The 22,722-nt window shown below is 42.4% G+C and overlaps 1 protein-coding gene across 1 annotated transcript in view; it reads right to left on the bottom strand.

The window, feature by feature from the left end:
• Window positions 1-16,761, bottom strand: part of tnfrsfa (tumor necrosis factor receptor superfamily, member a) — a 33,006-nt gene extending 16,245 nt beyond the window's left edge. The window contains exons 1-3 of the mRNA XM_083892965.1: window positions 16,558-16,761; window positions 3,286-3,454; window positions 1,763-1,894 (exon numbers count right to left, since the gene is read on the bottom strand). Coding sequence (XP_083749091.1) covers window positions 1,763-1,894; window positions 3,286-3,454; window positions 16,558-16,590 — 334 coding nt within the window. The 5' untranslated portion in view covers window positions 16,591-16,761. The remainder of the gene's footprint in view (window positions 1-1,762; window positions 1,895-3,285; window positions 3,455-16,557) is intronic.
• Window positions 16,762-22,722: the final 5,961 nt, after the last annotated feature.

The following is a 22,722-nucleotide window of genomic DNA, read 5'->3' on the forward strand; positions in this document are numbered from 1 at the left end:
TCTTTTCTGTGGCTCCAGCCTTTCATTGGACACAAAGACGCCCAGTGTGGGAGACAATGAGACACAGCCACACCCAGTTCGCCCAGGTAGGACAGACACACACACACGCAAATCTCCCGAGACAGGTAACATGCTCGCGTTCATTGTGCGGAAACAAAACAACAAAGACACGCCCTGCGACTCCGTGTAACATCATAAGATCACATTTTCATAAGTGTACCTGAAAAGCAGGGGGCACGGACAAAACGGTGTTAACTTTCCGAAACAATCCATCTTTGACGAGCCGTATTATAGAAGACTCCGTTTTACGCCGAGTTTAAAAACAACCAGTTTAAAAGATATTTAACATATTTTCTCTTATTTTTTTTAAGCCACATGGGACTTTCAGATACAACATAGCTACTTCCTGGTAAAAACATAAATATACACAATACACTGGTTCCAGATTCAGTTTATCAGACAAACATGTTTACTTAAATCTGCAGTCCACTATTGGTGATATATAGGGAGCTCACAGGCAAACGAGCAAGAAGCATTGATCCCGTCAAACTGCATTAAAGCATTAAAAAAACAAATATCGTCTGAAACTCTGTGTGTGTGCTTCTATGTATTTGTGTCATACGACCAACTGTTAAAGCTGACCTTTAAAGCATGAACTGTGATTAGTAAAGACGGCTCATGGAACACACACCGCTAAGACATGTACTGGTGGCCCTCCAGCATGTATGTAAAGACTCAACATGTGCAGGTGGCAGCAGTCGGTATTCATCAAACAAAGAGGGAAAGCGGAGTTTCTCAGCGATGCTTTTGCCCACCAATCTCTTGCTAGTACAGCTATATTTATCAGAATGTGTGCATTGCGCTGGACATTTATGGCTGCAGCTGTAGCTGTGTTTTGGTTTTTCCCTCTCATGCGGTAATTTCATGTGCCGACAGCCAATTACATGCTGCCGTGTCAACATGCCGCAAAAAAAAGCCACTGACGGTACACAGACATGCGTTACCACTCAACCCTTGTAAAAGGCAGCTGACCAGAGTGTCCTGGCCTGAGCAAAATAAATGAAGACCGATTGAACTAGACTATATAACCAAGGTCAAGATACTGGATAAACATATCATCATATCATATTTATCGCAAATACTAGTAGGTTTTTATTGGAGGACCATTTTATTCTCCACCGCATTAAAATACGATTCTGTGGTAATAAAAGTTGCCAGCTGCCAGAATGATCCTTGGAGAATGGAAAGACAAATCTTCAAAAGAATTTAAACAATGGATGAAAACTATGATAACAGTAGTAATATATGATGTTTTTCCCCTTCATTTGATGTTCTAATAATCCATTTAAAACACCATTTCATATGGCCCTTCGGGATATTAGAAATGTGTAACCTGTCCCTTACCCTGTCTGGTCAAATAGGAGAATAATAAAAACTTCAATCACACACACACACAAACAAAAGAAAAATAAGTAAATAAATAAGCAAGTTCAATCCTATGTTTTGCTGCGAGTGGGGACAGCAGAGAACATGTATTGTTCGAGCCACAAAAGAAGATAAATAACACTCTAAAATGTTCACTGTAATTTGAATATATTTAGTGGTTTGCCCTGCTGTCAGACAGCCACTTGAAAGCTGATCTGATTTGAAACCGTTGTTTGTGTGCACAGAGGAAAAAATCCAAACTAAGTTTTATCCACACTCTCCTCTCATTGTCCTAATCTACAGGCTCTTAAAAAAAAAAAAGATATCGTGACGGTACCTGAGCGGCAGTGCGTACACGGCAGGCAGCGGTTCATCCCGTTGGAATGTTCGGTGTAAGTCTGTCCGTGTTCGCAGGGAAGACACGTCCCGTGTTCTTGGTCTCGCTCACAGGCCTTCTGCACAAAGCTTCCTGCAAAATACGAAAAAAAAAAAAAAAAACACAACAGAACAATCAGACAAACAAATACAGCGATTAATAAATAAACAAACACTGGTTTGTGCCGCTCCAGCTTGACGTCACTGATGCGATGCGTTTCCTGATGAGACAGGATGTCAGGTCGGGACACGGCACAGCGAAGGATCGCACAGTGTTAGGGGCCTCTACACCGTGAACCAGTGGGATATCAGCGGAGGAGAGGAGGGCAGATTACTAGCACAAAGGTGGGGATTCTATTTTTATTTATTTGTGCTTGGATGTAGCCAAAAATGAATCAACCTTAGCTACTTGGAGACGAGAAGGAAATGAGCTGAGGTTGTGCAGGGTTAATAACTACATAACAAAAAAACAAAGACTGAAAACATGCCTCATTAAACAGAACATTTGCCTGACAAAGGGAAGAAAAACAATATTTCTTTCCATGAAGTTGTACCAGAGGTTTTCAACCATGAGGTGCAAACTTATCACTGGCATGGAAATAGAATTATTAAGGAGTTAATTAGCTCTCATTTGTCATATGTACTTTTGTCTCCATCTCTGTGGGCGCTGTGGTGACTTCTTAGATAAAAGCAATCAAGTTTGTTTTGCAAGAGCTGTTCCCAGAGCATCTCAGAACAGCTGCGTGATAACAAATGACGCTGTGTTCGTGATAAAGTTTGACAAACGGCGATGCACACATGATCGGTGGCTTTTTGGAGATAACGAATAACTCTGGGGGTTTTATCATTGCTGGATGTGAATTGAATTTACATGCATTCTTTCCGTAATTACAATTTGTGTTTGTGTGAATTTCACATTTGACAAGGTAAACGTAAAGGTCATTGCACTGTTTTAAAAAAATCCTGAATCTGGATCGAATCACTTCTTCTTCTTTTTTCCAACAAACGAACAAAGGTGGCCAAAAAACCTTCTTGGTGGAGGTAATAATAATTAAAAAAAGGATTAGCTAATTATAAGCAGCCAAGGCATTGAAGGCAGTGGGGGCCTTTATTGGTTTTAATCCGGTCTGTGTGCGTCATCATAGCACAATATGGTCCCGGTCGCCGGAACTTAAGATAATCTTTTATGACGAGGTGTATGTCTCTTTGTCTGTCCGTCAGTTTGTCTGCAGACATGTTTTATCACCACGATAACCTCCTAACTGTGCAGTCAGGAAACTTGACAGGCACGCAGTGGAGTTTGAAATGAGGATGGGTGTGGTCCAACTTATGGGGAACGAGTGCTCATGCAATAATACAGTGATGACATCCAAGCGCCCGTGGGTAATTTTGGTATGATCCCGTCACAGGATCGTATCTGGTTGCTGACATGTTTAAAAGCTGTATGGTCGACTGTAGGTTCTTCTTTTATGTGATTTTCCTTACCAGCCTGGCAGTTGAGGCAGCAGAATCCCTGGTGGAGGTACTGCTCGTTCTCGACACAGGCCCTGTGCCGCCGAAGGGTGAGGTTTCGGTTTTCATCGCTGGACCACTGAGGCGACGGCGGTTCTGCCGCGTGACACACCAGCCCGACGATGAGTCCTGCCACCAACACCTGAATCATCAAAGCCAGCGAGAGGAAGGTGGGAGGCGGACAAGGGAAGACAAAGATGTTGCATTATTCTGCGTCCACAGTTTACAGGCTCACCCAACCCCATTACATGAAGGACAGTAAAAAAGGAGAATCTGTCTTCATAAGAGACCTTGTGTGAGCAATCTACCACTTAATTTGAACCATCTGATCTGAACATCTGCCGTGGGAAGGCAATTAAATGGAGCCATGCAGCTGGTCACAACTAGAGGCAAAACAATCCTCTGTGTGCAGGATACAGAGCTACACACCAACGTACATGCAGAGCAACAAGCGACCAAACTTAATTACTCTATGATCTGGCTTTTTTTTTTGTTTTTTAATAGGAAGGATTTTGAAAAAGCAGAGACTCTGTTTCCTCTGTTGTGGGCGTAGCAGAAAGGGTTTTTGATAAGGCATCTCGGTTCACCCTAGCACACTGCCCATATCAAATGTGATCCCAGAAATCCATTCATGTACAAGATAATAACAGGCTTGTATAGGTGGGGTACTGAGAAGAATATAGCCGAACACTTTAGTGTGGCCCCCAGGCACTGGTGTTTATTCACACGCTTTTCACCATGTCAATGTGAGAAGGCCCCATTCATTGGCAAACAACACACTTTAGTGCGTCTACTTCAAATGACCCACATTCTTAAACCCCGGCTCTTTGAATGCCATGACATGCGACACCGCCATGAAGCGCCTCAAACGCAATGTGACACCTCACGGGTAAAAGAGAGGCCTAGATTTGGAGGTTTTGTCTCTCATGTGCACATGCACCCCCACCCCTGTCCTCTACTAGGCCAGGAGAGAATGGAACAGGTTAGGGTGGAGTGGGCCAGGTTGACAAGGAGAAAGAGACAGAGCAGTGTCAATTAAAAGTGAGAAATTGTAGACAGCAAACCAAAGATTGGATGTTCTAGTGGGAATATGTAGAAGAAAAAGAAGACAGTGTGGGAGAATGAGAGGAAGAAAGACTTCAGAGCAGGCAGAGGTAGAGAAAAGAGGGACAGGCTGGAGCTGAGAGCAGCTCCTGACGCTCGACTTGGCTCTCTGGAGGGCCGCCATGCCTTGTTGCTCAGAAGAACTTTCCCCTCTCCCTCTCTCTTCCTTTCCTCCGCTCACGTCAGACTTTCCAAAGACGCTACGAGGCAGACGTGGAAGAGGCAGACAACCGGCAAAGCAGTCACAATCGCACCATTTAGATCTATCCAAACATTCTAGTGCGGGGAGGCAGAAGAGAGAAGGAAAAGGGAGGTAGATACAATGAGAGCAAGGAAAGGAGGAGGAAGGGGGGGGGGACAAACAGCTTGCATGGCATGACTTGAATACACTGTGTGTATGATTTCATGGTGGGTGAAGGAGATAGACATGGAAGTGGGGAAAGTAAGACGGCTGTGTGAAAAGACAGGAGAGAGGAATCTGCATATGCACATACGCGTGACAAAAAAGTGGAAAGGAAAAAAAAAAGTAGAGGGAAAAAGGCAACTGGGAAAGAATGAGCTATGCTAAGGGTAATCCTAAACCTCTACAATGCACAGGGAGAGTGTTCAGTTTCAATCAATGCCCAGACAGTCTTTTTTATCTGGCAGTAAGTAGCTGATGAATCAACATGGCCAATCAAATGTCAAAACGTATAAGTCACTTTGACATTGAGGACGCTCCGGCAGCTTTGGGATTACACAATTTCACATCTTTGCTCATTTCAAGGCCAGTTATTCAAAACATTCCCAGGTGTGTTCAATCACAGTAGCAAAACCTCCGCTATGGAGGTTGTTGCACAGATGATCCGACTGTATTTTATCACAAAAGCACAGCTGCTCCTAGGCAGAATTGTTAGCATCAAGAATGCTGCACATAATCACGCAATACATTTATGAACGGTAAGAAAAATTACGCATAATGTCTTGGGCAACTGTCCAAAAGGTATCCAATGATATGAAACAGAGAAAAGCAGCAGTGAAGGAAATACGGCTACAGCTGAATCTAAACAGGATCCAGAACTCTACTCTGCTCATGAAGCTGGTCTGTTTTTCAGTGAATAATTGTCCCACTCAACAAAAGTGTTCATGAGGCGACAGAGGGAGGAGGACGAAGGTGGCAACAGAGAGGAAGTTAGCCAAAAGTTTGACAGAAGCTTACAAGGTCAAGTGTGTAACATGTAGTGGGGTTCACTGGCAGAAACTAGATTGTGAAAATGTAAAGCTTTAAACAAAAAATAATTTGGTGGTCAGGGCTTTGCTTTATGGAGGCCGCCATCTTGCATGTTTCTAGCAGCACAAAAGGACAAAACAGCCAGATCGCACATTTTATATTGGCACCCTTTACACCTGGTATAAAAATGTGTTTTCTGTGATCAGATTGCAGTGTGTGACCACTTTCTAAGTTCACATATACATACACCCGAGGACGGATTATTATCCGATCTGCAAAACCACTTTGAGATGGTCGGAAATGCATTGTGACCACATTGAACAGAAGTTCTTAAAACACATCCATTCTCTGAGCACAATTAACATGAAAGCGGCGACAAAACTCACCAATCAAAAACTACTCTCGAAACTTCTGTGACTAGCGCATTTGAATTTCCTTCAGTTCTAGAGAAGAAAAAGTTTCTAGTGAAACTTAGATAACTTTACATAATAGCAGCATCATGCTTACCCTCCATGTGTAACACAGCTTTTATTTTGTAATAAAGTGACTCAGCTTTGTCAGTGGGAATCCCAGAGTGGGTCATTTGTCAAACACGAGCCTGCTCGTTTGCAGAAAAAACTAACAAGACCATCAACATGTGTTCACACTAATGTCCTAAGGCTGCTAAACTAAATGTGCTGTATACATAAACGCTATGGGCAGCCACAATGTGGCTGAGTTTTTACCTCGATAACCGACTGAGGAGGAAGACTGGAGTGACCGTAACCTCAGCACAGAAAAGCCCTCCAAACCCACAATCCCTGGAAACCTTCCAAAACCCCGGTTGAAGTGGTTCCACTCCAGTATTCGCCGTCCTCCTGTACAATGAGTGGGCTGCGCTGCAGATTATTGGGTGAAACACTGTCCTATTGTCAAGCTTCCAAGCCTGTATGTATGATGGGTTAGTGCTGTGCTTGTGTGGATTCAAGTTAAACTAATAAAAGTCACAATAAAATAATGAGAGACCTCCGGTTTATCTGACAACAGTAAGCTCCCTCCACTTCCTCCACACACACACACACACCCCGGGTTCTTCTAAATGGCCTTGGCCTCTAATGCTGTGTACACTGAGAATGTGTTTGTGACTAAATGGCAGGACATCCTCTCAGTTGACCCGGGTTATCAGTGGGCCATTTAGGGGGCTGCAACCACTCCATATCATGCCAGAGGAAATTACAGTGACCTCCATTATATAGAAATTAAAAGGCAAAAAAGAGGGGAAAATGCACACAATAACACAACACAGTTACATGAACCAAGGCAGATTCTTAATTTCTTAATGGACAGATGATTTCAATCATAGCCAACTGATAAGGACAGACATGATGTACCCCATTACACGGACCTCAGTCTCCGTATCATGCTTTTCTTATTAGCTGGCCCGTTTCTTTCAACAAATATTAACAATATAGTGCAGCAGTATGGCCAAAATGCCTCACAGAGAGAAAAGGGCTCCTGACGAGCTTAGATTGAAAGTATCAGAAGACCTCTCATTTTGGAACATTCTCCATCTGGACGGAGTTTATTTACTCAGCGAGCAGACGAGAGAAGGAGTTCAAAATGCAATCAACTCAACTTCAACCGTCCAATGATCTCACAACAAGTTAATCGGTTCATCAGATTATAGACGGTCAGCTGCTGCGCACCTTAACCATCGCTGATTATTGCCTCATGTCTGAGCTACATGGAGGAATTCAGTCATGTACACCTTATGCGCGTGTACGACTAAAACCTGACTTTTAAAATGCATATAAACATGTTCGTCGGACTGATATTGTACCAAGAGTAGCAGAGGTGGACACTTTTTGGCTTGTATACTGGAACAAGGACAGTAGTCCAGTTGAACAGTTTAGTCTACACTCGACTACATTAACCCTTTAAGGACAAAAGCAAAGGAAAAATGATTTCTTTGCATTTTTTATTATTTTATCATATTTACTTATAAGAATAACGAAAATCAACATTTTTTTTTTTTAATTATACCCTACAATATTGCAGATACAGGCCTCTACCAAACGGTTGAGACGTCTTTTCATAATAAACCTTGCTTGCATAATTGCAAAATGTACAACATTCAGACCAAGTCACATTGAGTGGTTAGTGAGTTCAACTTGATGCATTTTTCAATGAGATATAGTGACTTAAAGTGTGGTCGACCAAACGGTTGAGTAGTACCTTAAAGGGTTAACTGTGCACGGAAACATACTAACTGAAGGTCTGAAGTTGAGAGCACGGAATGAACATGTTTCACTGCAGCTGCCGATTCGTAACACATCATAAATGACTTTAACGTGAAACACTGACTTCAGTTCAAATGTCAAATGTGACATGTGCCTTCTTCTGACCGTAGCGCAGAAAAATACCCCCCACTGCCTCAAGAGACAGAAACCCTCCTCCATCTCAGGGCTAAAGCGGGGAAGACGGTACAGTATCTGTGCCGCAGCTGCCACTGTTTACACGCTTATTCCAAGGCAGGGTTCAGGAAAACATTGCACAAATCAAATCAAATCCTCACTCACACACGCCATTAGTCATTTTATTGCTTTCTTCTGCTTTGTTTTCTCACTGTGAAAAATTATCAAATTGTCTTATTTCCTGTGTCGTGCTGTAGTCAGATGTAAGGCCTGCCTGCTACCAACAATTATTTTGATTACTGATACATCTCCTGAACATTCCATTTGGACCGTTTCACAAGTTTCACCACTTCTGAGAAGTTGTACCAAATCACACTTTAACTCAATAAAGGAAAGGCATGATTTAGAGTGCTCTGAGGGCGACCTTGAGAGGACAGGGAACGCACCTCGAGCTCTGCTTTACAGATAATTCCTGGCATTTGCTCAAAGCAGTGGAGAGGGGGACGGGTGACCATGCATGACTTTCCTTAAGTGATAAATTATGCTGACATTTTGAGCGAGTGTAACGCAGCTCAAGTCACGTAAAAATAAGTCAAGACACTCTGCTAAAAAACTGTAAACAAATCCGCATTTTTCATCGTTACAAAACTGACGGACACACACACGTCACAGCTTGAAGTAGTCGCACAAGAGAGCAGTGTGCAAGCTGTGTTGGTGAGCGGCAAAACATGTGCACACACACACACACACACACACGGATTATAGAGTATACAATCACACATACAGTGCAAGTGTGGGGAGCGTGTGAAAAGCGGCTGCCCCCTCCTCTCAGGGAGCACAGGAAGTTTGAGACAATACAGAGGCTTCATGCAGGGTTCAGACTCCAAACTGTTCTCTCCACAGCAGCTTGCCTTGTAGCAGCAGGGCCCCAGCACCCGATTAGACCCACAACATATCCGCCAGCCTGGGTATTTTTAACTCGAGGAAGCAGCAGCTCCACGAGCACAAATTCTTGAGTTTCCTCAGGAGGATGCGCTTCACCGATCGGATGAGTGTGACACTGTGTCACGAGCTGGTTAGGTAACATTCACCTTCACGTCGAGGAAAAAAACAACAAAAACAAATCTGTGACGATGACATTTTCGATGAATTTCCTTGTCGTCATTCAGGCGACCGCAAATCAGTGAAATGACTGACGCCTGACGTCGACACTGACCACATACACTTGTTGTTGTTGTTTTGATGACTAACACAGAGACTGCTGGAGGTTTCAAGAGTTGTAAGAAGGTGCAAGAGTGACGCACACTTTCCGACTTGTGAGGCCAAAGTGGTCGCCTTTATTTCTAAGGGATGGCCACTCGCAAACTTCTTTGTGACTCATCCGATAAATTAGAAAGGGGATGAGCGAGGACAATGAAGTCGAACGTCAAACAACATTCACATATGGAATTTGGAGATTTACTTTTGACTGAGGGCTTTTCTAATTCCGATTAGGGTCTTCAAAGTGAAGCAGAGTGCTGACTCACAAGACAACTCCAGGAGGGAGAGAATGAAAAGAGCAAGAAAGGGGTGACTAATAGATTGAAATATGTGCAGGAATCCGTTCACTCACTCACTTACTCACTCACTCACTCCAGAGACAATCACATTCGCTCCATTAAAGCTCGTCTTTGCATAAAAGGGGTGGAAGGGGGAGGGGGATGTGAAGCACCGGCAGTTTACTGTCTTCTACATAAACACATCTCAAGAAAAGAAATGTAGAATATGTGACTGGTGTAGCAGGTCAACAAGGACCATCAACAGCTGGAATTTATGTTGGATTTATGTCTTTCTAAACAACAGTCCGTTCTCTGGATGAGGGTTCAGTCTGTTTCCGAGACAAATCACTGCTGTTATATCCATTTATCCAGGAGAGCAGGAAGTCAGAGGCTCGAGTGCTGATGTAAACCTTATGCCACTCATGTTTCCGAGGTGCCACTAAATGTCTACACTGCCTACAGTGAAGGGTTTCGCAAATTCTACAAAAAATGACGACTGATTTTCATTATATCATTTTAATAGCTGAAATAATCTGCGGAATATCTTTTAAATAAGCTTAAATCTGAGTAGACATCATCAAATAGCTCTTTTGACCAACATCCAAATGTACTTAGTTTCACAACACAAGACAGTGATCACATAAGACTGAACCCATGATTCAATTATTAAAGTAATGGATGATTTTGGTGACTGATGAACCGATTGCTGACATGCCCATATTTGTTGTTGCGAAACTGAGCACTCTAAATGTGACTTTTTTTTTCTACTTAATAGTTTCCTCCTGATTTATTCTGGCTTATCGCCAGGGCGCTGTGGCGTTTAAGTGTGGCTGCACCCGTTGTATTAGGAGGGGAAAATCACTTTGGCCTGTTTATGTTTCTTTTTGGCCGATCACAGCCATCCTGGGTAAAGCATCAAGCCTTTGGACGCAGCAATGGTGCTGCTGTAAAACAAAAACAAAAAAAGCAAAGCAAAAGACTCATGATAACACCATCGGAGTCTTTGGCATTTTCAGGGTGAAGGTGCAGCTCAGAGGTCGTTTCGCTAGAAAAGAGGAATTTGAAATCAGTAACAGACAGGAAGCAGATTGGGGATGTCTGAGAATACAAACTCCATGACCACAGTGCACACCCACTGATTTTTGACAACTCCATTTTATACACAGAACAGACAATCCTGGTAATCATAGTACGACTGCTTCGACCAAAAAAATGTTTCTCTATCATCTAAAAGTCAATTGTGTAAGATATTATTGGCAGAAATTGAATATACTATCAATAAGTAACTGATGCACTTGGGGATGGGAGGTTTTATAGTCTGCAGTCTAACCATTAGATGTCATTAATTGTTAAACACCCTAATATTTTGGGATCTGCTTATTAATTGATCAATTATTTAGTTTTTTTGTCAGTTAATAATTAAAGCAATCACTTTCTCTAAATCCAAGGAGAAGTGAGGATTTTTCTATGCACCTAATTAACTGCTCAAAGACATTCATTTTCAAATAAATAAAAGGAGAAAAAAAACCCTGAAGGGTTCAAAGTTCCCGAGCTACTCAAACATAACAAGATTTAATTGAGAAATTACTGAAACGATAAAGCGATTAAGCCTTTTAATCAAAAAAAAATCATTTAAGCTCGGAGCACTATTGTGACATAGCTGCCTACGGTTTTCTCCGGTCTGCGAGAGTTCACCTTTTAGCGGTTTTGTAAATCTGGTCGAGTCAAAATAGAAAAAAAAAAAAAAAAAAGAGAAAAAGAAAGAAAGCAGAGAGTAGTTTTGCACCCTTAGGCAAACATCATCCGTCTCATCAAAGAGAACAGTATACCTGGCTGTGACTCATGTGATCTGACCCATCACATGACTTCTGTACACATGGTACGGCTGCACGGGAGAGTGCATTTCAAAGCAGCGCACAAAATCCCGAAAAAACACCAAGTGCGAGGTGGAATTAAGGGAGTTCTAATTTATTTGTGCCCCTTGGCACAAAAACAGCAAGATATAAAAATATGTGCGAGTTAGACCTCACACATTTTATAGCTGTTAGGAGTTTTTCTTCCTCGGTTGGTGGAAGGCTGAAGCCGTCGGTAGCCAGCTTATTAATCTGTTTATATGGTGAGCCTGACACATAATAAATTACCCCCTGCTTATCACAAGTTGGACCTTTCAAGTGTGAACACACTGACATCCCGCGATTGGTATGCATTACGTGAGACGTCTCCACCTGAACAGGTGGCACTCCTTAAGTGAGTCAGTCGGCCTTCCATAGCAGCAGACATTTTTCTCCATGACAACGACAACAAAAACAGCAGCGGCGGCGGCGGCAACAGGTTGCTTCACAAATAATCCATCTGCCATTAGCTATCAACATGTCTGCTCTTTAATATCCTGTAAATACCCAACCAGACACACAAAACCACCTGGTATCCGACTGTCAGTGGGTTGCACTGCATTGCATCATTCACGGTCCTCGTGTATACTGTAGCTTCTCCGAGCCACAGGCCTCCGTTATGGCTGTGTTCACATGGTCTCCGTGCAGAGCGGCCAGCCAGTGGTCACAGCATAAGGAACTCTTACGGAGCGGCCGATTTTTGTTGACCACTGCTGTCGCTGTGTCCCCAGTGACACAGTTTGGCCTCCGCTTGTCCCAGATGTCAGCCCTGCCCTTGTCTGTACTGTCCACAGAGACAGAGGACTGGGGGTGGTGGGGGGGGGGGGCTATTTCCTGTGTGAACCAACACCCAGATCCACAGTAAGCAATCACAGATAGCAATCTAGTGTACATTTGCATGGGCATGTCAATTCTAAGAAGTAAACTGATGCCACTAATATCAGCCTATCTGTATACTGTAGACAGGAAGTTTACTGGACGGTCAGGCACGTAGCCTCAAGGCAATTTGAGGGGGGGGGGGGTTAGAGAGGGGGTGAAAGGGGATGGGGGTGGTGGGGAGGACGGTGAAATTTCCTTCTAGTCCCTTAGCAAATGGGCCTGCTGGTGCGGCCTCCAGAATGTCCTGTGGTTTACAGAAGAGATAAACATTGACTTTGCCACCCGGGGAATGAAAATCTGATTTCACTAATGGAACTCTGCATGACGGAAAGCCCAGATCAGACAATATAGAAAACAAACACGGAGGGCTGAGAAACATAAGCACAGGTTACACAACTTATTTTAAATCACAAGTTCACAGTGAGCAGAGCAGAGCAGAGCTTCACGTGGGATGAGAAACTGCATGTTGTGGTTTGGTGACAAAGACGCTGCTTGCTCTCATCAACCGCAAAAGAGGAGAGCCTTGATTCTCTCTGCCTTTACCATCACTGATTTTCACATGTCCACATGTACAGTCGGCAGTTTTTGGTGGCGTTATTGATCAATAATTCAATATCAACCTTTCAGCATCGTGTAAATCGAGTGATTGGAGAGAGAGCTAGACTTCTTCTAGGGTGAATTCCAATTCCTTGCTTAACCCTCAATCTCAAAGCGCTCCCTCTAGTGCAAGTGCTGTCCCGATTCTCATCTATTGTATTATCTTAGTTTAGGCCGACGTCATTGTTGCGTAACATTTATTTTTATTCTACGATCTTTAGTCAATAGCCGGCCGGTGCGGACACGCGATCGTTTGCTATCGTTTACTTTTCAATAAGCCGTGGTGTGTGGTAACTCTCAGCTGAATATGTCCGTGGTTGTGGTATTTGTATGAGTATCATCTTATAACTAACTGACAACCTAATAATAACTTGACTGACAAAGGGATCGTAATAAATAATCGTGACGCAAATGTGTTCTTCTTCTTCTTTTTTGGAGTTGACAGACTGGACGCAGCTTTCGCGTTATTCTGCCCCCCACAGTCTGAAGACGTATCTGCATTTAAGGGGTGTCCTTATTTCTAAGTGACAAAATAACCCTCAGCACTTGGTTTTGAGGGACAGTTGGAATTGGAATTGGCCCCTAGTCTCCGTCCGCTGCCTTTGCTTAATCTGAGTCGTCACAGGAGGCAGTTCTGGCTAGTCACAGCACAGTTCTGAGAGAGCAGGGTCCTCTCCTCCAGCATTGGCAACGACTGCACACCGTGCAAAACGACGTGGAAAAAGAAGGAATGAGTCTCAAAGTGAGACAACAAGTAACACAGTCAAATATTATGTGCCTCGTGTTTAGTGATGGATTGCCTCGGGGGTCGACTGTCTCGCATGAATAGGGCTGTGTGAATTTTAGCCAGAATGAATTTTTTACTCTTCAAAGACATACCGAAATTCCCCACCTGCCACCCGTGCACACAAAACGCAACCATCAATTATTACAACAATGAAAATAAGTCGCGCTCGGTTGAACGGCTACACTCAAACAGGTGAGTCAGCGGATTTGCTTGCTACTTGGTGGAGAACCAGAAATACTTTCTACTCGCTGCTTTTAAAGTGCTTGTGTGGATGGTTTATTGTCCTCGAGTTCTCCATTTTCTCAACTTTCTGGAGAACGGAATGAAATTCTTACTCATATTTTTCTGACGAGCCAAACAGACATTCTTAATTGAGGAGGACAGGAGAGAAAGTTGTGATCCCAAAAAAAATGTGGAAACTCAACAACCAACTATTTTTATTGCAATCCTGCCTGCTGCAGCTTTAAGTGTTTGAATGGATAGAGTCCTCATTGAGTCCTGCTCACAGTTCAAACACATATATATATATATATACATTTTATTAATCTAAAGGTCTTTTTAATAAGCAGTTAACACTTCGAGGCCTTACAGCAAGCTCACAGTATTCATCACGTCAGGCTTTGACGCTCCATGGCTGGAAAAAACAACACCAGTGGAATGAAAAGACGTCTCTGTGAAAGCCCGAGTGTGGAATAATCTTGTATGGAAAAACCTTTTTAAGAAACTGTGGCTCTAATTGACGAACTGGCGAGTAGATTTCTTGGCTTCTGAGGGGTCAGGCTGATTACAGCTTCAGACATATTCCTGAAGCAAACGGTTCTCACAGTCTGCTCACGACGACGCGATTTAAATCTTTTTGGGAGCAGTGGCGCACTCCTCGGCGGGGCCATAGCTGCACCGCACTATTAATAGTGCCCTATAGGGCTCGTTACATCCGCTGTGACAGACCGTGATCTGCCATCATACGCTTCCATGTCTGCACAATGTGACCACATGATGTCCAACACAGATGGTGGCTTTAGTGTTTGGGGGGGGATGGGGGGTGCTGAGTGAATGATACAACACATGCACTGTGCAGCAGGGGAAGGCGAGGGAGGAGGGGGGGGGGGGACAGAAGCGGGAGCCAATGAGCTTCAGGTGAGTATATCTTCTGTGCAGAAACACACTTGAGTCGACAATAACAACAACAACAACAAACACAGGGTTGTTTTCCAGTGGGTATGCCTTTGTACTCACATTTGCCCCTTTGTGACCTTTTCTGCTAAAAACACTGACCTTGTTAGGACCAGTAAGCCTCCTGGGGCCCTGATGACAAAGAACCTCATGAGTGGGGCACTGATTAAAGTTAGCGGTAAATACTTAACTGTGGTTAAGGTTAATCACATAATTGTGATGAGGTTATGGTTATGGCATGAACTGGTGAACTGGTTATTAGGGGTGTCTAATCATCCACCTTTCTGAATCGATTCATAAACTTAAAAAAATCTAGTTCCTATTTTGAAAAACCACACAAAACAGCAGTTTGTGTTATTTTTGTACAGTAAGTAAGTTTTTATTTGTTTTGAATGAATAAAAGTTAACTTTTGTCTTAAGTTTACCTTTGTGTGATCACATTATCTTATATAATCTGTATTGTTTTGCTGCCTCCTGGTTATGGATAAAGTTTTGTTAAAGCCGTGTGTGTGTGTCGCATCTCAGGGAGCTTTTCAGGACTTTTTCTCAACCAGGACTCCTCATGGGAACCAAAACCTGGTCATATCGAGGCGGACCATCATTTCTGAAGCTCTGATTATGGTTTTAGGCGAGTTATGAATTGTGGATAAGTTTAAGTTAAGGTTCAGCATTAACATTGGTGTTTATTAGGCCACTGTCATTCAAACCTGTGTATGAGTTTGTGTACACAAATACTTGTTTTGATTACATTTTTAATGACCTTTTCTGTTATAATTACTGATCTTGTCAGGACCAGTAGTCCCCATGGAGACTAGAGTCTGGTTCTAAGGCAAGGGGTTCTCAAAGTGCGGCCCGCAGAAACATTTCTGGCGGCCCACAATGAATCACAGTTGATAGTTTTAATCCAGGAGCTACTAAGCTTGTTAAATGTTTATTGGAAATTACTGGATATTGACCAATAAGTGTAAACTGTAGAAGTGCAATCTGGTCATTAGGATTATTACAAATAATGGTATTTATTTCTCTTTTTTTTTTTTCCCTCAGTCCAATGTTGGGTTCCTAAATTGGCCCTCAGGTACCAACAACTTTGCGAACCCCTGTTCTAAGGGATTAAGATGTGAAGAATGGTTAGGTTAAGTAGTAGACGAAAACAAGTTTAGATTAAGTTGTCCACATGAACGGAAGTCAATCAATGGAGGGTCCTTACAAATATAGCAGGGCAAACTTGTTTTCATGCATCTATGTGTGTGTGTGTGTGTGTGTGTGTGCTCCTGCGGGACAATGGCTTGTTTCATCTCCTCGCACAAGTTCACAGGCCTGGCTGTGATTTCAGCTCTCATGTCAGAAGCGCAGCAGCTTCCCAACACAGTCACACTTTAAATGAGCTCTGCGGGCTCCAGCGTCCATAAAACAGAGCTGCTCTCTGTGTTTATCTATTATATATATATAAAAAAAAGACACTCACTGACACTCACCGTGTCACCAGGCTTACGTCACATCATTATTCAGGTCACAAATCATTCACCCTGGTGTTAACCCTAATGTCCCCTAATAACTCCACCGTCCCGCACGCGACAAGAGGGCACGCGCAGTGTTACGACTTCAAAAGAGTAACGCGGTAAGTTTACACATTCAGTAAAGTGACAACATTAAAGTTTAGCGTTTAACTTACGGAGAGTTTCCCGACCACCGGATCGAAGTTCATCTTGGGAACTTCGGGATGAGAGGCAGCCCCGCCGACGTCGCGTTAAAAGCCACCAGCGTGAGAGAGGAAAAAAAAAAAAAAAAGTATCTTAATATCACAGTGGGAGCGAAAAAGTGAGCAGCCGCACGAACCCGACTTTAAAGCTAATCCTTCATTCGTCCTCGTACATGAGCTTCCTCTCCCCCGGTGACACGACTTTCGGTCAAGAAGACACGGACGCGACACGAAGGACCGGAGCGGAGGAGCACAAGTGAACTTTTTTCTTCGTCTCTCGCTCACGCTCTGGATCCCAGAGCGCTGCTGCGTCGTGACGTCACGCAGCCCCGAGAGCCAATCACGACGCTGTGTTTAGAATAACAATTGAGCAGCTTGTATTGTAGTTTTTACCCATTTTTTTTGACTGACTTCTACATCAGAAGTAAACAGTGCCATAACCAGACAGTTGTTGATTTCATGCTAAATAAATAAACACAAATATAAAATGCAAATGAAATACAAGTTAAAAGTTCACCCAGTTTCCCTTTGTTGTTATCAGAGCAGTGTCTAATTTCAGTGGAAGAAGGAATACAATGAGAGGAGGGACATTGATTTTTGTCATTTTGCATTTTGGTAATATAAGAAGTGCAAATGTGCAAACTTAAAAGTTGAACCACATCAGAGTAGAAATTTTTTGTTTTACAGCATTTGCACTACTTCTCCTCAAGAGATAAATACTACATTATTCTGACAAAGTCTATCAACTGAATAATAATAATAAAAACTGATTTTGCATGCAAATAAAAGCTAATAAGTTACACATTATAGTGTTAAAAGTTAAACCAATTTTCCATGTGGACATTTATGCAAGAGCATAGAGTCTTAACCCTAGAACACCAAATACATTTTTTGTTCCCAAAGTCCTAATTTTCCAGTAATTTTGGAGCATTTTCATATGGTCCCCTCATGATGCTTTTCTTTCATTTTGTTAGACACGACACCGTTTAAAATAAAAGAACACTACTCAAATTTGTCATTTATTGTCATGTTTTGCCATATTTTGACTTTTTATTGGGTGTATTTATTATCTCAGGTAAAAAAAATCACCCAGCGTTAGTGATGGTGTTTTGAATTTGAGCGATAGTGATAGGGTAGGGTTATATTGGAATAAGTGCAACATTCTCCAAATTTTAGCACTTGTAGATTTTTTGTTATTATTTATACATTTCAAGATATAAAATGTGTATCGTGATAAGAATAACATTTAAATATGACGCTGAAGTATTTTCCTTTTCTGAAACGACTCTGCTGTTTTGTGGAGATCATATGAAAGGCAGAAACCGTGCTTCAGAATTATTAGAATCTGTACTTTTATTGCCCTTTACACAGTGCATCCTTCGCTATTATGACCTAAAATCTACACAAACCACATTTTTTTTGACATATGCATATGCTCACGCACTTGTCAGTCGCTCCCTTACAAGATTTGGTCGACCTAAAGCAGGGGTTCTCAAAGTTTTGATACCTGAGGGCCAATTTAGGAACCCAACATTGGACTGAGGGCCGTCAAAGAAAAAAAAAAAGGAAAAAAAACCAGAAAGAAATCCCATTTGTTCTACAGTTTAGCGTTAAGCAATATAAGCGTTAATATAATGTAATTAAGCGTCACTATAATAACGCTTTATAATTTACTGGGTAATTACCTAGTATTTTGGCCATTGTTCTTACCTTCTAATTACAGGTTAATACCAAGTAACACATTTCTGTGACCATATATTTACTGGGTAAATAGCTAGTAATTGGGGGCTGTAGCTACCTGCTTATTACCAGCTTATAACCCAATAATACACTTAAATTCCCCATATAGAAACCAGGTAAATACCCAGTATTTTTGTTTGCACTTATTGGTCTGTATCCAGTAATGTCCAATAAACATTTAACAAGCTTAGTAGCTCCTGGATCACAACTATCAACTGTAATTCATTACAGGGCCGCCAGAAATGTTTCTGCGGGCCGCCATTGGCCCCCGGGCCGCACTTTGAGAACCAATGACCTAAAGCATTGATTTGATGTATGTCCCCCCTTTAAACCTCAATCAATGAAATTCTGTTGACCCATTAGCCCATCAGGCATAGAAACCTCATAATGTCATAGGTAATCATGGATATATGAAACAGTTTTAGTGCACAAACAGACCTTTTTTTATCGTTTTCATTTTTAAAAGACGATACAATCTGCACGGCTCCTTCATGTGGACATTGGGTTTACATTGATTATTTACACTTTTCCTCCCCTCACAAATGAGGTCTTATGATTCAGCAAATGGATCATCTAGTGCTTTCTCCATTCGTTCATGGGTAACTCGTTCCGTTCACATTAACTAGGCGATGTAATGTGTAACTAACTAGGGCGAAAGAGAGCAATGTGTTATCGGTTAGAGCAGCAGCAAATGATCCCTTTGACACAAATACACCAGTGGATCACCAGGTAGGGACATTGTGTGCTTGTTTTTTTTTAAATGTGTCTTGTGTTCACTGTGAGAACTCTGCAGCATAAAGGAAAAACAACTGTCCTCTAACGACATAACATTATCCAACTATTTGGACTACGCGACATCAAACGACAAACATCCTCTCAAATGTGGTTCCTGCTGACAAAATCTAATCTAAAGTGCTCTGTCCTCTCTGGGGAGGAAAAAGTGGAGGATATTTGGGCAAAACTGCTCCTGACCACGCCAGAGTCATTTACAAAACAAACAAACACATAAACAACGCCTCCTCCCCAACTAAAAAAAACCAACTTATTTTATAAAATAAATAAATCTCAGGCAAATCACTTAGTCAGTGGTGTGGAAGCAGACTGATTGAGCAACACATTTTTGCCGTTTTTCTCGCGTGTCTCACTTCTCATTCGCCACGCAGAAGTTGTTATGAAACTTTACAATCATTATTTCGCCGTCTTGTGACCAAAAGTGCGATAGCGACATCACAGACGGGAAGGGAAGTTGGCGTGTGCTCGGGGTGTGCGTGTTACACAGTGAGAAATGACGGCGTCGCCTACAGTGTCGATGAACACTGTGGAATCGCAGGTGACGACCTCTATCTCTCAGCTTAACATACTGCATAACATACGTGCATGAACGAATACACGCAGACATTAGTTTGGAGTCAAAAAGAGGTAGTGAATAAAGGCCGAATCAGAAAGAAGAAGCAGGCAAACTAACATTGTATCAAACAAGTGACCCAGTTTAATGACTTTGGTTTTTAAGAACAGATGTGCAAATGTGCACTAAATGAGTATTCATTAACTCCTATAATATATCAAGATATCTAGATTTCTTTAATAGGTTAATATGTTTATTTTCTCCATACACTTCAATCGGACGCTTAGTTCTGTCATGCCTCGGGCCGTCTCTGTGTAAATCACTCACTCCTCTACACCAAAGGGTTTCAGCATGCACTTCTTTGTCCTTTTGTGTTTAATATATATATATACACTCTTAGAAATAAGGGTTCCTTGTACAAGGGCTGAGGTTCTACCTTTGCTTCTGAAAAGGGATTTTATAAGGGTTCTTGGTAACACTATAATGGTTCCAGTAAGAACCATTTTGATCCAGAGAACCCTTCAAAATTGCTTTCCCGAATAAAGGATTTTAAAAGGGTTCTTGGCGGAACCCTCCAAAAGGGTTCCAGGTGGAACCTTTACAAAAAGATTCTACCTGGAGCCAAAACAGTTTTCTCCTATGAGGACAAGCTGAAGAACCTTATGTCGTTCTACTCAGATCTTTTATTTCTAAGAGTGTAGAACGTCATGTCCCTCACCGTCATGGGTTGCCAGAACACACCAAGACCAGCAATGACCTTCCTTTGGTCCTTTGAAATGATCAGAATAAAAGTCTTATTATGTGGCATCTTTATAATTAAAGAGGGAAGCAGCCTGCTGGAAATAATACTTATTAGAAGAAGAAGAGCTGTGTCTAAGAAGTGACCAACTATTTATATGAACTATTTATAACTTTCCTCCTACTCACTGACCAGCAGTTTCGATATTAGAAAGACGTGATCGAAAGACAGTTAGGTCATCGTGTGGTGGATTGGTCAAGCCTTTCAAGTGGGGAGTCACACACAGTAGAGTTGACAGTCGACACTGTCAAGGCAAAAGTCAAACTTTTTCACCTCGTCACGCTGCCTCCGTCACAGGAAACTGGGCCGAGTGTCATGTATGATTCTGTCTAACACCACTGTTTGAAGATTGTGACAAATGGCTTGCCTTTTGGATGTACTGAAAAAGAGGAAGGAGCTGATCCCTCTGATAGGGGTTGTTGCAGCCGCGTCTGTCGCGCTCTACTTTATTTCGACTGAAGCCGATGTCATACCGAGCAGGACCAAAAACCGGCAACCGTCGGAGACAGCGGCCCCAGCAAAACCACAGAGCTCATCAGCATCGATCGGCTGTGCATACTGGTGGAAGATGTGGCGCTGGTGAAAAGCCTCACCAAGTAAAAAAAAAAAAAAAAAAGGCAGACATCTGCTTAAAAAGTTCCACAGTGTGACAGGCTGCCTGCTCATCAGTCCAACAGAACCCTCTCTGTGCTAATGAGGAAGAGCTGTGCAAGGGCTTCTGCTGCACTGGTGGGATTTCAACCTGCTTAATCCAAGGACACAACAGTACAATACAAATCTTAGAAATAAGGGTTCCAAAAGGGTCCTTCTACAAGGTTCTTGTTCTACCTGGAACCATTTGCTTCTCAAGGGTTCTTGGTAAAACTAATGGTTCCAGTAAGAATCAATTTGATCCAGAGAAGCCTTTAAAATCCCTTTCCTGAATAAAGGGTTTTAAAAGGGTTCTTGGTGGAACTTTATAAAAAGGTTCTACCTGGAGCCAAAAAGGGTTCTCCTATGACAGGGGTCTGCAACCTTTAGGATGAAAAGAGCCATTTTTGTCACCTCTCTACCCAAATAAAATTCACGCGGAGCCGCAAAAAACCCACAAAATTAAGATAATAACACGTATAAAGGTTTTTATACAGACATTTATGAAATTTAAGAACTACAAAATGTTCAGTTTACACGCAACCTCTGATAAAGTGGAGCAAAAATATGTTTTGAACCCACTTTGAAATAAATTAAACAAATATTTGGTTTATTGTATGTCGTTCATGCAAAGGTATGTGGATCCAAAGATGGACAGGACAGGACATCCAAATGTGTACTAATATTGCCTTTTACATCCACATTGGCTGTGATGCACAACAACACATTAAAACACTTTTATTTGTCGCCTTGAAAGCTACAAGGAGCCACTGCAGAGTGGCTGAAGAGGCTCTAGAGCCGCAGGTTGCAGACCCCTGTCCTATGAGGACAAGCCGAAGAACCTTATGTGGTTCTACTTAGCACTTTTATTTCTAAGAGTGTACTAGAAAATCACATTGTTCCAGGAATCAGGAAATCGGAAAAAAAAAAACCCCAGGATGCTGAGAAAGGATATTCAAGTCAAGATAGGAATCAAAGCATCATTTCAAACTGGACCTTTGACTCTCAGCCAGAGCAATCTGCTGGACCTACATGGCTGACAAAGCTATGGGAAAGTCATCTTTAAAGTCAACTGAGCCAGTACCTCCTCATACATCAGCAGTTAAAACAAAACAAAGCAGCGCTATATCCCTGCGAAGACACTTAACAACCATCACCTTCATGTGGAACGAACAACACTGGTCCAGTCAAACACCAGATGCGCCTCGTCCGTAACACCGAGTTTAAAAACCGCGTCTCAATTAAATCTATCTACTTGCCATCTAGGAAATTTCTATCTGTATGTTCCACTTGAGACACATCCTGTGCTCCTCCTCCTGAGGTCAACCGACTGACTACGTGCTCAAAAACAGGAAGTGTGTGATTGAGTTATTTGCAGGGCCCCGTCCTGAGCAAGACTGTATTTATGGCCACCGGGGGGTTGATTAGTTCACGTCGGACACTTCTGCAACAACAAAGATCGCGGGGCAGAGATTTCACTTCATCATCTGTAACCTTCGGGGGGACAGTGTCTTGGCTTTTGACGGAAATATTGTGCAGCTTGGGAGGAATTTGCATAGCCTGTGTGGGAGCAGTGTGATGGCCCGCGAGTGTGTTTGTTTGTATATTTGTATATGAAGGTGTG

This window comes from Microchirus variegatus, assembly GCF_963457635.1.
Source record: "Microchirus variegatus genome assembly, chromosome: 1".
Lineage (NCBI taxonomy): Eukaryota > Metazoa > Chordata > Actinopteri > Pleuronectiformes > Soleidae > Microchirus > Microchirus variegatus.